The following is an 18,166-nucleotide window of genomic DNA, read 5'->3' on the forward strand; positions in this document are numbered from 1 at the left end:
GTGTGTGTGTGTGTGTGTGTGTGTGTGTGTGTGTGTGTGTGTGTGTGTGTGTTTATCTCTATTTTCCTTCCTTGCCCAATTTTTTTCTTCTATTTCTTTGTGTTAGTTATTCTTTCAATTTATTTATGTGTCTAAGTCAGCAATTAATGTTAGTCTATCTATATTCACCTATCTGTCTGTCTGTCTGTCTGTCTGTCATATCTCTCACAATTTCTCTTTCATCAACAGCACAGTGACACCACCACTACGGACACCACCACCACCACCACCACCACAGACACCACCACCACCACCAACACTGCCCTGTCGACCCTCCTGGCAGAAGTGAGAGAGAAGCTGTCCACTGTTTACATTCGGCAGACGAAGACCTCATTCTTGCCGTGGCTCAAAGGACATCAAGTTATCCCAATGACTGAATTCTACACTGCCTCCAGGATCATTGCCGTGGATAAGCAGGGGAGACAGACAAGCAGGAGTGTAGATTTGATGGATAAGTTAGTGAATGAGGAAGAGGTGAGTGCTTTTATTGAAGTTATTATTCTTGTTATTATTTTCATTGTTATTATTGTTCTTATTTCAGTTTTGTTTTAGTGTTTTGTTGAGGTTATTATTGTTATTCTTTTTATTTGAGTTTTGTTGAGGTTTTGTTGTGTTTTTCAGCGTTTTGTGGAGTTTGTTTGGGTTATTTAATGTTTTGTCTTGTGTTTTCGCGGCTTTTTTTTTCTGTGTTTCTAACGGGGTTACTTTTAAATTTCCCAGTATTTTTAAGGGGGAAGTTATTGTTTTTATTATTATTTTTTGTTATCATTTTAGTTTTGTAGAGTTTGTTTGTGTTTTGTATTTTTCGCGGGCTTTTTGTTTGTTTCTGTGTTTCTAACGGGGTTACTTTTAAATTTCCTAGTATTTTTAAGGGGAACTATTAAAAAAAATCATTGCCGTGGATAAACAGGGAAGACAGACAAGCAGGAGTGTGGATTTGATGGATAAGTTAGTGAATGAGGAAGAGGCTTCAAAAACCACACAGATCAACTTGCTAATATATGGAAACAGCAATTTGAATTAGTGTGTTTACATTTCTCTTATCCCTGAGCACTGAAGTTTTAACCTATTTTCTAACCACTGTACCAAAGAAAACGAGAAATTTTTAAGGGAAACACTACACAAATTAACGTGTTTACATATATCCCTAATCAAATTTTAACCTATTTTCTAACTGTACCAAAGAAAGCGAGAAATTTTTAAGGGAAACACTACAAATATTAACGTGTTCACATATATCCCTAATCAAATTTTAACCTATTTTCTAACCACTGTACCAAAGAAAACGAGAAATTTTTAAGGGAAACACTACAAATATTAACGTGTTTACATATATCCCTAATCAAATTATAACCTATTTTCTAACTGTACCAAAGAAAACGAGAAATTTTTAAGGGAAACACTACAAATATTAACGTGTTTACATATATCCCTAACCAAATTTTAACCTATTTTCTAACCACTGTACCAAAGAAAGCGAGAAATTTTTAAGGGAAACACTACAAATATTAACGTGTTTACATATATCCCTAATCAAATTATAACCTATTTTCTAACTGTACCAAAGAAAACGAGAAATTTTTAAGGGAAACACTACACAAATTAACGTGTTTACATATATCCCTAATCAAATTTTAACCTATTTTCTAACCACTGTACCAAAGAAAACGAGAAATTTTTAAGGGAAACACTACAAATATTAACGTGTTCACATATATTCCTTACCAAATTTTAACTTATTTTCTAACTGTACCAAAGAAAACGATAAATTTTTAAGGGAAACACTACAAATATTAACGTGTTCACATATATCCCTTACCAAATTTTAACTTATTTTCTAACTGTACCAAAGAAAACGTGAAATATTTATCTTTGACCTATCTCACACCAATTTGTTACTCCCTACAGACGCGGTACCTGGTGGAGGGGGAGCCTGGAATGGGAAAGACACTGCTGGCTCTCAAGTTAGCCATAGACTGGGCCAACAAAACCAGCCTGCAGGAGTTTAAGTTCGTGTTTCTCATCTTTTTAAGGGATTTCAAAGGGAGTCTTGAGCAGTATGTCAAGGAGGAACTGCTGCCCTCACACTTCAAGGAAAAGTTAGTGTTGTTAGTGTTGTTCTTGTTGTTCTTGTGTTTTTTTTTTTTTTTTTGAGTGGTTTTGTGATTGCGTGTTTTTTTTTTTTTTTTTTATTGTTTGAAGGGAAAGTTTTTGTTGTTGTTTTTTTGTGTTGTTATTGTTTTTGTTGTTGTTTTTTTGTTGTTTTTTTTTTTGAGTAGTTTTGTGATTGCGTGTTTTTTTTTTTTTTTTTTTTTTTTTTTGTTTGTTTGAAGGGAAAGTTTTTGTTGTTGTTTTTGTGTTGTTATTGTTTTTGTTGTTGTTGTTTTTTGTTCTTGTTTTTTTTTTTTTTTTTTTTTTTTTGTTGATTTTGAGTAGTTTTGTGATTGCGTGTTTTTTTTTTTCTTCTTTTTTTTTTGTTTGAAGGAAAGTTTTTTTGTTGCTTTTTGTTTTGTTATTTTTTGTTGTTCTTGTTGTTGTTCTTGTTTTTTTTTTTTTTTTGTTGATTTTGTAGTTTTGTGATTGCGTTTTTTTTTTTTTTTTTTTTTTTTTTTGTTTGAAGGAAAGTTTTGTTGTTGTTGTTTTTTGTTGTTGTTTTGTTGTTGTTGTTTTTTTTTTTTTTGAGTAGTTTTGTGATTGCGTGTTTTTTTTTTTTTTTTTTTTTTTTGTTTGAAGGAAAAGTTTTGTTGTTGTTTTTTGTTGTTGTTATTATTATTTTTTGTTGTTCTTGTTTTGTTTTGTTTTCTTGTTTTTTGATTTTGAGTAGTTTTGTGATTGCGTGTTTTTTTTTTTTTTTTTGTTTTTTTTGTTTGTTTGAAGGGAAAGTTTTTGTTGTTGTTGTTTTTTTTTTTTTTTTTTTTTTTTTTTTTTTTTTTTGTTTAGTTTTGTGATTGCGTTTTTGTGATTTTTTTTCTTTTTTTTTTTTTTTGTTTTGTTTGAAGGGAAAGTTTTGTTGTTGTTTTTTGTGTTGTTATTGTTTTGTTGTTCTTGTTCTTGTTTTTTTTTTTTTTTTTTGAGTAGTTTTGTGATTGCGTGTTTTTTTTTTTTTTTTTTTTTTTGTTTGTTTGAAGGGAAAGTTTTTGTTGTTTTTTGTGTTGTGTTTATTTTGAGTTTTTTTTTAAAGTTTGGATTATTGTTTCTTATTTTATTTCATTGTTATTATCTGTTTTAAGGAAAAGTTAGTGTTGTTGTTCTTTTCTTGTGTTTTTTTTGTTCTTGTTTTTTTTGTGTTGATTTTAAGTTGTTTTGAGTTTGTATTTGTTTTTTTTTTTATTTCACTCTTATTATTTTTTTTGTCGTTTTTGTTTTAAGGAAAAGTTTTGTTGTTGTTGTTGTTGTTGTTGTTGTTGTTGTGTTGTTTTCTGTTCTTATTTTTGTTTTCTACTAATTATTCTCTCTCTCTCTCTCTCTCTCTCTCTCTCTCTCTCTCTCTCTCTCTCTCTCTCTCTCTCTCTCTCTCTCATCTCTTTATCTTTCTTTTCTACTAATTTGGCATATCATATTTACTCCCTCAATATTATCATTTGCTTTATCTCTATCTCTCTCTCTCTCTCTCTCTCTCTCTCTCTCTCTCTCTCTCTCTCTCTCTCTCTCTCTCTCTCTCTCTCTCTCTCTCTCTCTCTCTCTCTCTCTCTCTCTCTCTTCTGTGTAAACCTTCACTCAGTTTAATTAATTTTCTTATCTTCCTAACTCTCTCTCTCTCTATCTCTCTTTTCTTTCTTTTTTACTCACTTCTCTCTTCTTTATATTCCTGTGAACTTATATATGTGTAGGTGTGTGTGTGTGTGTGTGTGTGTGTGTGTGTGTGTGTGTGTGTGTGTGTTTGAGATTTATTTCATGTTTGGTATGGTTTAGTTAAGTTTCACCAATTTTTTTTCTGGTTTTCTTTGATCGAGCTTTGAATTGAGGTACGTTTTCTTTTGTTTTCCTTTTTTTTTGTAGTTTTAGTTAAGTTTACCGTGTGTTTTTTCATGGGTTTACTTTGGTTTTGTCCCTGTTATCACGTTTTCTATAACATTCGCTTTGACGCACCCACCCCTAGGTTCCGCCAAGTGTGGGATTACTGCAAAGAAAACGAGGAGCAGGTCTTGTTTATCCTGGACGGCTACGATGAACTGCAGAAGGAGGATGAAGGAGACATACGAAAGCTTCTACACAACCACCAGGACTTCCAGAACAGCAAGGTGGTCGTGACAGCGAGACCAGACGTGTTGAAGACCATAGCCGAACGCATGGTTGTCAAGGGTTTCAATGAGGCACAAATGATTGAGTTTATCACCAAATATTTCCGGCTGGTGAACGAGGATGAGAACGGAAGGTGCCTGAGGAAGATTATGGAGAAGGACGGGAAATATAGACAGCTGGCAGAGCGACCTTTGTTTTGCGTCCTCCTGTGCATGTTGTATGGTTCTGTCGGAGCGAGTAAGCTGCCGGACAGACTGAGTGACATGATGTTCAAGATTATGCTGTGTCTCATTAAGTGGAATATCAAAAAGGTGGACTTGCGAATGGAGGAAAGCATGGAGGCCTTCCCAGCGGAGTATGACAGTGTGTTTTTGAGTTTCGGTAAGCTGTGTTTGGATGCGTTACGGACAGAGAAGACACGATTTAGCGAGAAGGAGATTAAGGAGGTAGAGAATTCAGACCTGCTTCTCCATCTAGGCTTCCTCTCCAACGACAGCGAAAATAACGTACTCGGACACAAGAAATTCTGGAAACCGGTGCACAAAATATTTCTAGAGTACTTGGCTGGTCTGTACATCGCTCAACACATCCAGTCACACCACCGCGGGCCGTGTCGACAATGCAGGGAGTTCTCTACGGTGTACAGGCACGAACATGTGTTGAAATTTGTGGTGGGGATCCTTGGGAAGAACGCACACTTAGCCCTAGACTACCGTAGACTTCAAGCGCCGTTACAAATGCGAGACCAGCAGTTATTGATGCTTCTACGGGAGACTGAAGCAACGAGAGACAACTGCAGTGCTATCGCCAGGCTCTTAGACCGAAGGAACGCTGTCATCTACACAAGCGACATTGATTTTGAAGGCTGGCGTTACATTTTAGCACAAAACGTCAAGCATCTCAAATCGCTGGAGATCGTATGGCGAATCAAAAGCAGCAATCCGGACCAGGAGAGCTCATTCAACGAGGCAAGTCCGGAACTGTATCGGGATTTCTTCAACGCTCTCCGATCCAACACAAGTATCACCAGCCTAAGTATTCGCGCCATGCAGGATGGGGAGCCTTTCTCAGACCCCAAGATTGAGTTATTCTTCTCCCACCTGCAGCGAGTCTTAAACAAGGAGAACCTGAAGGAATTGGAGATTAAGGAGCTCAACATGATGGCATCTAAACCTCTCCGACGGGCGCTGGAGGGGGCTACTTGTAATATGGATAGGGTAAGTATCTGTTCATGTGTTTGGATAGCGTAGGTGTATGTTTGGTTAGTGTAAGCGTATTTGTGTGTGTTTGGATAGCATTCGTGTTTTTTTAGATAGCATAAGTGTATGTTTGTGTGTGTGTTTTTGGGATTTGCTTCATGTTTGGTGTAGGTAAAGTGTGTGTGCTTTGTGTGTTTAGATAGCGTAGGTGTGTATTTGGATATCATATATGTGTGTTTGGATTGTGTAGGTGTGTGTTCATGTGTGTGTTTGATTTCCATCGTGTTTGGTGTGGATACGGTAATTATGTGTATTCTTGTGTTTGGATAGCGTATCAATTAGTTCGGATAGAGTGTGTTTTTGAGATTTACTTGGCATTTGATGTGGATTAGATAAGTGTATGTGTTCGTGTGTGTTTGGATAGAAAACCACTGTCACTACTACCAATATTACCCCGCAGAAGGCGTTAGACTCCCTGGAACGGCTGCATCTTGATATGTACTTGCGGGACGAAGATTTAGAGGTGATCTGTGACCGACTCAAGAGATGCGCTGGCAACTTAAGGGAACTGCAACTGAGAGGGCTGGAACACGGCCGTCGGGGGTTCGGAAACCTTGTGGAGCTGCTGAAGAAGAACAAGAACCTACATACTCTTTGCTGTTAGTGTTTTCAATGGTGTTTATCGATGTCTTAAGAGTGTAAGGGTGTTTAAAGGGTGTTTGATGTAGGAAATTTGTTTTTTAGGGTGTTTTAAGTGAAGTTTGGTTTTAAGGTTGTTTTAAAATAGGAAATTGAAGTTTTTTTGGGTATTTTAACGGTATTTAAGTTGGAAGTTTAGTTTTTTTGCGGTGTTTTAAGTGAGAATTCTGTTTTTTTGGTGTTTTATGTCTGTTATCTGATTTTTATGGTTGATTTATGTGTTTTATTGGTGTTTGAGGATGTTTGAGGTAGAAGGGTGTTTTTTTAGGGTTCTTACGGTGTTTTATCGTGTTTTTGGGGTTTGTCAAGTATTTCACCGTGTTTTTAAATGGTGTTTGGTTATTTTGGGAGTGTTTTTTTTTTTTGTGTGTTTGTTTTGTAAAGTGAATTTGTGGTGTTTGGTTTTTTTTTTTTTATTGTTTTTGTTTCTTGTTTGTTTAATCATTGCATCTTGTCTCCTTTCTCTCCTTCTTCGCTTTCCTCGCCTCCTCCTCCTCCTCGTCCTTGTCCTCCTCCTCCTCCTCCTCCTCCTCCTCCTCCTCCTCCTCCTCCTCCTCCTCCTCCTCCTCCTCCTCCTCCTCCTCCTCCTACCTCTCTTCCACTTCTTCTCTTCTTTTTCTCCTCAACCTCTATCTCACTTCTCTCTCCTCCTACTACTCTTCTCTCCATGCATTCCTCCTTTCTACTCTTCCCTCTCCACCTACCCTCCTTACCTCCATTTCTCCTCCCTCTCTTCCACCTCCTCCTCCTCCTCACTTCTCTTCCTCTTCATCTCCCTTCGTTCTCCTACTCCTCCTCACTTTCCTTCGCCTCCCTCTCGTTCACTTCACCCACTTACTTTCCATGCATTCTTTACCTCCCTTCCTCCTCCTCCTCCTCCTCGTCCATCTTCCTCCTCGTCCTTCTCCGTTCCTCCCAAAAGTGTCAATGAACAAGGAGAAGCTGATGTATGGGTCAGTTGGCTTCATGACACCCTCGGATCTTCACGCTGAACAAGTCCACATGCCGAGATACGCCAACAGGAAGAGCAAGGACGCGTTCAGACAGCAGGTATGGATGGAGGTGGCCCGGGAAGGGATATTGGGGTGTGTTAGGGGTGTTTAGGAATGTGTTTGGGTGTTTAAGGTGTGTTTGAGGGTGTTTTGGTGTGTTTGAGAATGGATTGGGTGTGTTTTGGTATGTTTGGAAGTGGTTTGGGTGTGTTATGGGATGTTTTGATGTGTTTGAAGGTGTTTTAGGTGTGTTTTGTGTTTTGGTGTGTTTGAGAATGATTTGGGTGTGTTATGGTTTGTTTGGGAGTGTTTTGATGTGTTTGGAATGGTTTGGGTGTGTTTTGGGATGTTTTGGGGTGTTTTGTTGTGTTTGAGAATAGATTGGGTGTGTTTTGAGATGTTTTGGGGATGTGTGGGGTGTTTTGTCATAAGTGGTGGCAGGGGAGGGATAGAGAAGAGTAGGTAAATAGGTTAGGTAGGTGGTAAGATAAGTAGGTTTGGTTTATGGGTGGGATAAGTTAGGGGTGTTGTAGGTAGTGGTAGTGTGTGTGAGTGGTAGAGGTTAGGAAGGCAGAGGAAGAATAGTTGTGAGAATATGTTTTGTTTTGTTTTTTCTTATTTTTTTATGTATATATTTATTTTTATTAGAGGCATGTGATGTTAGTCCTACTACTACTACTACTACTACTACTACTACTACTACTACAGGAGCAGGATCAGCGGCCGCCCTGCCCTCCCGCCCCGCTGCAGTACCCAACTCGCGAGCTTAGTTACCTCTTCAATGACCCTCTCCACACGGGCACCAAACACTCGGTAGAGGCACGCGGGTACTACTTTATCTGTGGCGGTGAGTGTGTGTGTGTGTGTGTGTGTGTGTGTGTGTGTGGAAAGAAGGCACTGATGATGACATGAAGAATGGAAGGAATGAAAGGCTGAAAGAAGGAAGGAAGAAGCAGGAGGAGGAAAAAGTTGTCTAGATTGTGAAAAAATAATGAGAACGGAAAGAAAAACTTAAAATAAACCAGGAAGGAATAAGAAGAAAGGTGTGTGTGTGTGTGTGTGTGTGTGTGTGTGTGTGTGTGTGTGTGTGTGTAATTTCAAGTTGTTTATTTTATTTATTTTATTTTTATAATGTATTTTTTTATGTATTTGTCTATGTTTCTATTATTGTTTATCTATCTATGTTTTATTTCACTTTTTTTATTATTATTTTTTTCTTTTTTGTATAATGTATTCAGTATTTTCCATTGTTTATGTCTCTATTATTGTTTATATCAATGTTTATTTACCTATTATGTCTATTTGTCTAACTAGAGAACTCAGATCACCTTAACCCTTTAAATACCATGACGCATTTTCATATTCATTCCGGTGACTATCTGGCGATTCTATACAGCTTCAGAAACTTATGTGGGGGATTAAAATAGTGAATATTGTGGCCATTAACCTTCTGCCCTCCATAGACCCTTCCTAATGTCAACAAAATCGTCTAATCACACCCAAAACTCGAGGGAAAAATGCGTCCCAGTATTGAAGGAGTTAAGGCACCTATATACAAGCCTAAGAAAAATTTGTGTCACTCTTCCAGGTGGTGAAAGCAGGCTACCACTCCCGCTGTGCATCAGTAGTCAACACCAGTCAGTCTTCCATATGCTCTTCTCGGCCGTCGCGGAAAGCTGTCTTCGTAATCTTACCTTAGTTGACCCCTGCCTATACCTGACCACCGCTGACTTGGTGTGTCTTGGGGATGCCATCAGACGCACTAGGCACCTGTCCATGCTCAAACTATCCGGCCTCTCGGTATGTGTTTGTTTTGAGATGTTTTGAGGGTTTGTGAGGAATCCTACTTCTGCCACCATTTGTGTGCAGGGATTTTTTCAGTGTGTGTGTGTGTGTGTGTGTGTGTGTTTGAATTGGAGTTTTAGTTGGTTTATATCCATTATTTCGGTATCTATTAATCTATCTATCTATCTACGTTTCTATTTATCTATCTATTCATCTATCTGCTTATCTCCGTAATTCCTTGATATATCTATGTATCTATCTTCAAATCAGTATCACTATTCCTGTCTATCTTTTAACCAACACTTCTCCTCCCAACCTACTTAACTATCTTTAAACCAACTCTCTTCTTCCAGTCTACCTATCTAAACCAACCCTCTTCTCTTCCCAGCCCACTTAGCTGTCTATAAACCAACTCTCCTTCCAGACTACCTTTCCATAACCCAACCCTCTCCTCCTCTAGGCAATGCACTACATGCCAATACTCCTCGGCCTTGGACAGTCGCAGAGTTTGAAGACAGTGCGGTTAGAGTCTCCAAGTGTCACCCTCACAGATCGGGCGTACCACCTTGCCTGCACTGCCCTCAGGCACAATACGGCCCTGCGCTCTCTCTCCCTTGCACATTGGGAGTTTTGTTTACAGGTTAGTAAGAGAGAAAGAGAGAGAGAAGGATGTGTGTTTGTGGTAGTTTTTTTTTCGTTTTTTCTTGTTTTTTCGTCGTTTTTCTTATAGTGTTTTTAAAATGGTGTGTCTTTTGGCGGTGTTTTGCTTTCGAGTAGTTTTGTTTGAGTGTTTTTTTTGTTTTTGTTTGGGAATGGGAAAGTTTTTTGTTGTTTTAGTGTTTAGATGATAATTGTGTGTTTTGTGAATTTGTTTTGCTTGTGTTGTAAGTTGTGAATATTCCTTGTGTGTATTTGTGGATGAAATTAACTATTGTTGTTTTTTTCACCAACCTCACCCAACCAATCCTTATCCAATCCAACCTAAACCCAACGAAATCTAACTTCAATCTAACCTCACCAAACCTTACCCAACCTAACACAACACACCAAACCTCATGAAACCTTACCCAACCAAACATCATCCACTCCAATCCAACCCAACTAAACCTCTCCCAACCAAACCACACCCAATCTCATCAATCCAACCCAACTAAACTTCGGTCCAAACACAACCAAACCACACCAACCCAAATCAACTCAACCAAACTGAAAAAACCTCACTAACCAACCCATCCAAACCAAACCTAACCCAACCTCACCCAATCCAACCTCACGCAATTCAACCCAACCCAACCCACAGGACAAAGCAACAGCAAAACAATATCTGAAGGATCTTTTGAGCTGTTGGCGTGTGGAGGACCTTAATCTTAGTAACTGCATCATAGACGTGAGTGGGGGCCTGTCCTCCTCTCCCCCGCTGCTGCCCCCGATCCTGCCCCCCATCCATGCCCCAACACAGCACTGGTCCGCCATTAAGACCCTTAGACTATCGGAGGTGAAAGTAAAAGACTCCCCAGGATTTCTTCAGAGGGGTCACTTGCTCCTACCAATCCTTCGGTGTTGTCCCAAGTGAGTGGTGTGTTTCTGGGGTGTTGTGGTGTTTTGGGGTGTAGGTATTTGGAGTTTGGGGTAGTTTTGAGGATTTTGGGTGTGTTTGGGTGTTATGGGTGTGTTTTTGAGGTGTTGTGGGGTGTTTGGGGATGTTTTGGTGATGTTTGTTGTAGGTATGCATACAATACCCAACCTCTCACTCTCTCTCTCTCTCTCTCTCTTTCTCTTCCATCACAGCCTGACATGCCTAGACTTATCAGCTGGCTACGCCCTCCGCACCTCGCTGGACGATACCGCCACCATCGCCTTCTTCGAGCTCCTGCAAGCGAACTTCAGGAGACTACGTGAACTGACTCTGGGTAACTGGGAATTCAAATTTTCCCATTACGAGAAGACATGTGCTCGAATAGGTCAGATCGCTCGCTCCTGCCATGACCTACGAGTTCTGACGATGGATAGAGTGATGGAGGTACGATCTGGGTTGGCTATCTCCCTCCCTTGTACCTATACTTTCCTTCACCAGCTTGTCAATAACCTGCCAAAACTTTGCGAGCTGTCACTTTGCTACTACAAGATCGACCACGTGGAACTTGATGTAGAGGCCGCGTCGAGACTCGCCTCCTGCCTTCACGACCACTGGACATCCCCTACCAGGTTTAAATTGAAGGTTTTCGGTCTCTCAGCGCGTGTGGAGGCGGCCATTCATGAAGTCCTAGGGAAAGAAGGGTTTAGTGTGAAAGTTAGCGAGGAGTACCCAAGGGTGTTCAGTGTCCGCCGTCCACCGTGGGTATTTCTTGCTAGCTGAAAATTCCGGGCGGCTGTGTCCTATTCTGCTCACTAGGGAAGGGTTGTAGGATGGGGTAGGACTGTAGGATGTGCTACGATACGTTTGGAAGACAGAATGCATTGTTTTTTTTTTTTTTTTTTTTTTTTTTTAAGATGGGAAAAGAGGAGAAATGTTAAATGCATGTTTGGAAAGGGAGGAAAAAGGAAGAAATACAGAAATGTTTTGTATTTTTAGAATACATGAAGGAAATGACAAATACTAAATGCTTGTTTGGAGAAGGAAAAAAATGCATAAATGTTTGTTTTAGGAATGATGTGAAGGAAAAATGGGACTGTAGGATATGTTTGGAAGATAGAATGCAGTTGTTTTGTTTGCTTGTTTGTTTTTAAGATGGAAAAGTGGAGAAATTCTAAATGCTTGTTTGGAGAAGGAAAAAAATGCATAAATGTTTGTTTTTTGGAATGATATGAAGTAAATGGGACTGTAGGATGTGTTTGGAAGATAGAATGCAGCCTGTTTGTGTGTTTTAAAGATGGGAAAGTGAACAAATACTAAATGCTTGTTTGGAAAAGGGGAAAAAATACGAAATGTTTGTTTTTTGGAATGATATGAAGGAAATGGGACTGTAGGATATGTTTGGAAGATAGAATGGAGTTGTTTTGTTTGCTTGTTTGTTTTTAAGATGGAAAATGGAAAAATACTAAATGATTGTTTGGAAAAGGGGAAAAAATACGAAATGTTTGTTTTTTGGAATGATATGAAGGAAATGGGACTGTAGGATATGTTTGGAAGATAGAATGCAGTTGTTTTGTTTGCTTGTTTGTTTTTAAGACTGAAAAGTGGACAAATACTAAATCTCTGTTTGGAGAAGGAAAAAAAATGCATAAATGTTTGTTTTAGGAATGATATGAAGGAAATGGGACTGCAGGATGTGTCATAAAGATACATTTGAAGGACAAAGATGAGGACTCTAGTTGTCTTTAGAAGGATATAATGTCCTGTTTGTGTTTGAGATGGGAAATGAAAGCAAATTAAGAGTAGATAAGCTGAAAAAAAAAAAATGAGAAAAGATAGAGAGAGAGAGAGAAAATAATTGAAGATACGAAGAGAGAGAGAAAGGAAAAGATAAGAAAAGCAAACCAAGGAAACAACAAAGAGAGAGAAAGCAAAGAATTGAAGAAACGAAGAGAGAGAGAGAGAGAGAGAGGCTAGTGTTGTTGTTGTTGTTGTTATTGTTATTGTTCTGTCCTAATATTTGTTTTTTGTTCATTGTGGCTGATTTTTATTATTATTATTATTTATTATTATCATCATTATTATTATTATTATTATTACTTCTCTGTGAACAGGATAGAAACTGCCGCCCGTTTATAACAGCCCTATGTAATTAGTGTAATCGGCATCCATCCCTCCCCCAGATGTAATTGTTATAATTCCTAGTGTAATTAAGGTAATTTTTAGACACCACTGCTAAAATTAAGGCTTGTATTGTTAGGGTATTTTGTAATTATTATTATTATTATTATTATTATTATTATTATTATTATTATTATTTTATTGTTAAGGTAATTTTCTTGTATATATTTGAATCAAAGCCACGATGTGTATGTATGTATGTATGTATGTATAGGAGAGAGAGAGAGAGAGAGAGAGAGAGAGAGAGAGAGAGAGAGAAAGAGAGAGATTACAAAAAAGCGAAAAGTTGAGAGAGAGAGAGAGAGAGAGAGAGAGAGAGAGAGAGAGAGAGAGAGAGAGAGAGAGAGAGAGAGGAAATATCGTCCATAGTTTTAAAGATATTTTTATTTTTTATCTCTAAAAGGAAAAGATTTTTTTTTTCTTTTTCTTAATTTATCTTTTATTTATTTTTTATTTATTTATTTATTATGTTTATCTTTTTTATTCAATTTTGCTTCTTTGTTTTCGTTCTTTTGTTTATTTTTTTTTTATTTTCGTTTTTATTTAATTAGTTGGATTTTTCTGGTCTTATTTTCAGTTATTTCATTTTTTTCTTATTTTTTTATTTTCATTTTATTTTTGTATTTTCTTATATTTGATTTTCTTCATTTTTTTTTTTTCTTTTTTTATATGCATGTTTTTTTCTTTATTATATTTTTTCATTTTCTCTTCATTTATTTTCTTCTTTCTATTTTTTCGTTTTTATTTTTTTTTAGTTTTTTCATTTTTTAGTTTTTTTTTCATTTTTCTTTTTTTCATTTTTTTTTTTTTTCGTTTTTTCATTTTTCGTTTTTTTTCATTTTTTCTTCGTTTTTTCATTTTTCTTCGTTTTTTTCATTTTTTCATTTTTTCTTAGTTTTTTTTTTTTTTTTTCATTTTTTTCTAAGTTTTTTTTCATTTTTTTCAATTTTCCTATTTTCTTTTTTTCAATTTTCACTTAATTTTCTCTTATTATTTTTTTTGTCATTTCATTTGTGTCTATTATTTTCCCATTATTATTTCCCCATTATTATTTTTCCATTACTATTTTTCCATTACTATTTTTCCATTACTATTTTCCCATTATTATTTTCCCATTATTATTTTCCCCATTATTATTTTCCCATTATTATTTTTCCATTATTATTTCCCCATTATTATTTCCCCATTATTATTTCCCCATTATTATTTTTCATTATTATTCCATTATTATTTTCCCCATTATTATTTTCCCATTATTATTTTCCCCATTATTATTTCCCCATTATTATTTTCCCCATTATTATTTTCCCCATTATTATTTTTCCATTATTATTTTCCCATTATTATTTTCCATTATTATTCCATTATTATTTTCCCCATTATTATTTTTCCATTATTATTTTCCCATTATTATTTACCCCATTATTATTTCCCCATTATTATTATTCACGCATTTCAATTAATTTCCCCCCCCCCATTTTTCCCGCCATTAATTTGACTCACAATATTTCAATTCCATTTCCTTAATTTCCTTTTTCTCCTTCGAATTAAAAAAAAAAAACGAAAAAAAAACACGAAATAAAAAAAAACAATAATAAATTAGAATAAACACGAAAAAATATATTAATTAGATGAAATATATAAGTAGATAAAGACACACAGGAAGAATGAAGACATAGAAAACGGGTGACGTCACTACTGCTTATCAAAACAATCCCTTTCTTCTCTATTGATCGATTTATTTATTTATTTTTTTTATTATTTCAAATTCGTTCATTCTATTTTTTTATTTTTGTTTATATATTTCCTGTTATTCAGTGTTTTTTTATTAATTTCTTCGTTAATTAATTTTTTTTGTTAGTTTTGTTAATTTCTTTGTTAAATTATTTTGCAGCTAATTATTTATTTATTTTTTCTATTAATTTCTTTGCTAAATTATCTGTTTTTCGTGTTAACCCCTTCAGTACTGGAACGCATGTTTTATTATGAATTTTTGGCGTGTTTTAATGATTTTCTCGACATTATGAAGGATCTATGGATGGAGGTCACGTGATTAATGGCCTGAATCTTCATTGTTTTAATCCAATCCTAAGTTTCTGAACCTGTAGGATATATATATTTTTTTTTCTAATTTATTTTTTTCAATTTTTTTTTTCAGTTTCAAATTTTTCTTTTTCTATTTATTATTTTAGTATCTTTATTTCCGTGTTATTTTTCATATTCTTTTTTTTTTCAATATTCACAGTATTGATTTTATTCACAATATTTTCATTTCATTTCTTTGATTTCCACTTCAAAAAAAAAATATATATATCACTTAGTTTGTTTCCCTCCCTTCTTCCACTTTCTCCTCTTGTTTTTCCTTCCTTTCTCCTCAGTCTGTCTATTCCAGTACACAATTCCTAAGTATATAATTTCCCTTCATGTTTTTCTCCATTCCTTTCTTCCTTCCTCATTTATCATTTGTTTTGTCTTATTTCCTTTTCGTTTCCTTCACTCACTAGTAAGCATTGTAAATATTAAAAAAAAAAAAAAAAAACGCGTCCTGGTGATTTGCATATTAGAAAAAATGTCTTAAAATTCGCTGTTTTTTGTAATATTTCTTTTAATTTATTTCTATATTAAAAAAAACGCGTCGTGGTGCTGAAGGGGTTAATTTCTTTGCATATTAGAAAAAAATGTCTTAAAATTCGCTGTTTTTTGTAATATTTCTTTTAATTTATTTCTATATTAAAAAACGCGTCGTGGTGCTGAAGGGGTTAATTTCTTTGCATATTAGAAAAAATGTCTTAAAATTCGCTGTTTTTTTTTTTAATATTTCTTTTAATTTATTTCTATATTAAAAAAACGCGTCCTGGTGCTGAAGGGGTTAATTTCTTTGCATATTAGAAAAAATGTCTTAAAATTCGCTGTTTTTTGCAATATTTCTTTTAATTTATTTCTATATTAAAAAAACGCGTCCTGGTGCTGAAGGGTTAATTTCTTTGCATATTAGAAAAATGTCTTAAAATTCGCTGTTTTTTGTAATATTTCTTTTAATTTACTTCTATATTAAAAAAAAACGCGTCGTGGTGCTGAAGGGGTTAATTTCTTTGCATATTAGAAAAAAATGTCTTAAAATTCGCTGTTTTTTTTTTGTAATATTTCTTTTAATTTACTTCTATATTAAAAAAACGCGTCGTGGTGCTGAAGGGGTTAATTTCTTTGCATATTAGAAAAAATGTCTTAAAATTCGCTGTTTTTTATAATATTTCTTTTAATTTATTTCTATATTAAAAAAACGCGTCGTGGTGCTGAAGGGGTTAATTTCTTTGCATATTAGAAAAAATGTCTTAAAATTCGCTGTTTTTTGTAATATTTCTTTTAATTTATTTCTATATTAAAAAAACGCGTCCTGGTGCTGAAGGGGTTAATTTCTTTGCATATTAGAAAAAAATGTCTTAAAATTCGCTGTTTTTTTTTTTTAATATTTCTTTTAATTTACTTCTATATTAAAAAACGCGTCCTGGTGCTGAAGGGGTTAATTTCTTTGCATATTAGAAAAAAATGTCTTAAAATTCGCTGTTTTTTGCAATATTTCTTTTAATTTACTTCTATATTAAAAAAAACGCGTCGTGGTGCTGAAGGGGTTAATTTCTTTGCATATTAGAAAAAAATGTCTTAAAATTCGCTGTTTTTTGTAATATTTCTTTTAATTTATTTCTATATTAAAAAAACGCGTCCTGGTGCTGAAGGGATTAATTTCTTTGCATATTAGAAAAAAATGTCTTAAAATTCGCTGTTTTTTGTAATATTTCTTTTAATTTACTTCTATATTAAAAAAAACGCGTCGTGGTGCTGAAGGGGTTAATTTCTTTGCATATTAGAAAAAAATGTCTTAAAATTCGCTGTTTTTTGTAATATTTCTTTTAATTTACTTCTATATTAAAAAACGCGTCGTGGTGCTGAAGGGGTTAATTTCTTTGCATATTAGAAGGAATACTGGTAATGATATACAGTAATTCAGAATGTCTTAAAATTCGCTGTTTTTTGTAATATTTCTCTTAATTTATTTCTATATCAAAAAAACACTTCAAAATATTGATTAATGTCAGAATGTTTAAGACAATTTGTTCTTTTTCATACATTATTTGAAAGAAAATAATAATAATAATGATAATAATAATAATAATGATTAATTCAAAATCTTCTCTCTTAAATTTCCTTGTCATTATTTACATTAAGAAGGAAATGATGATATACACAAATTCTGAATGTTTAAGAGAAATGATGCATTTAATATTGTCATTACTATTATTATTGTCATTATTATTGTTATTATTATTATTATTGTCATTATTATTATTATTATTATTATTATTATTATTATTATTATTATTATTATTATTATTATTATTCATGTAATAACCCACAAAATCAAAACATGGAAACCGTCCTCTCTATAATTACATATATATAATTATTAACCTAATTACACCTACATAATTATATCCAAGTCTATATGTAATCTGTATATAATTGCTTCAAAGTACATTCCATATTTTATTACAAATTTACGTAGCTTTTAGGTTATATCATACTCTATGTAATGCCCTTATATGTAATTACTAGGTCGATTACATATACTGCACTAAGGTTATAATAATTTTGTATATAACTACTGGGAGATTACATTTTCTATTACACATGGAGCCTTTTATATGTAATTGCTAGATCGATTACATAAACTGCTAAACTGCACGGTAAAGTTACAGTAATTTTGTATATAACTGCTGGGTGATTACATTTTCTATTACACATGGAGTCTTTTCTATGTAATTGCTAAGAAAATGACCTGATTACATGGAATTATATATATTGGTATGAAAACCTATATATAATTCAGCTGAGATTATTAAACAGTTACATTTTCTATTATTTGTATGCATATATGAAGTTATTAAGGTTTTTGTATATAACTACTGAATAGATTACACCGGCGATTATATATGTCTATGTAATTATTTTTTTTATTTTCAGATTGTGATTATATATTCTATTATTCTTATATGTAATGTTTATATTGTATATAATCTTTAGGTGGATTGCAAATATATAATGTAATGCTATGTAATTCTGTATATAATTGATGGTTATATTGGTAAAGAAATATAAAAAAGGGAGAGAGAGAGAGAGAGAGAGAGAGAGAGAGAGAGAGAGAGAGAGAGAGAGTAATCCAATAATTTATGTAATCTGTAAATAATCCAGGTTTTTTTAATTACGTGTTGAAAAAATGTAATAAAAATATGATGAAGCAAAAAACAGAGAGAGAGAGAGAGAGAGAGAGAGAGAGAGAGAGAGAGAGAGAGAGGGAGAGAGTCTGAGCGAATATTAAAATGAGTGAACGTTAATTAAAGGTTGTCATTTAAGGAACATGGAATTCTCAAAATGTTTCGTCCATTCTCAAATTCACACAC

At 34.4% G+C, this 18,166-nt stretch overlaps 1 protein-coding gene across 1 annotated transcript in view; it reads left to right on the top strand.

The window, feature by feature from the left end:
• The window catches only part of LOC123502750, a 19,052-nt gene extending 6,615 nt beyond the window's left edge, over nt 1-12,437 (top strand). The window contains exons 3-12 of the mRNA XM_045251995.1: nt 229-513; nt 1,948-2,138; nt 4,139-5,498; nt 5,941-6,139; nt 7,102-7,229; nt 7,880-8,018; nt 8,760-8,971; nt 9,417-9,596; nt 10,257-10,525; nt 10,745-12,437. Of these exons, the coding sequence (XP_045107930.1) occupies nt 229-513; nt 1,948-2,138; nt 4,139-5,498; nt 5,941-6,139; nt 7,102-7,229; nt 7,880-8,018; nt 8,760-8,971; nt 9,417-9,596; nt 10,257-10,525; nt 10,745-11,312 (3,531 nt within the window). The 3' untranslated portion in view covers nt 11,313-12,437. The remainder of the gene's footprint in view (nt 1-228; nt 514-1,947; nt 2,139-4,138; nt 5,499-5,940; nt 6,140-7,101; nt 7,230-7,879; nt 8,019-8,759; nt 8,972-9,416; nt 9,597-10,256; nt 10,526-10,744) is intronic.
• The last annotated feature ends 5,729 nt before the right edge of the window (nt 12,438-18,166 follow it).

Source organism: Portunus trituberculatus, chromosome 2 (assembly GCF_017591435.1).
Source record: "Portunus trituberculatus isolate SZX2019 chromosome 2, ASM1759143v1, whole genome shotgun sequence".
Taxonomy (NCBI): domain Eukaryota; kingdom Metazoa; phylum Arthropoda; class Malacostraca; order Decapoda; family Portunidae; genus Portunus; species Portunus trituberculatus.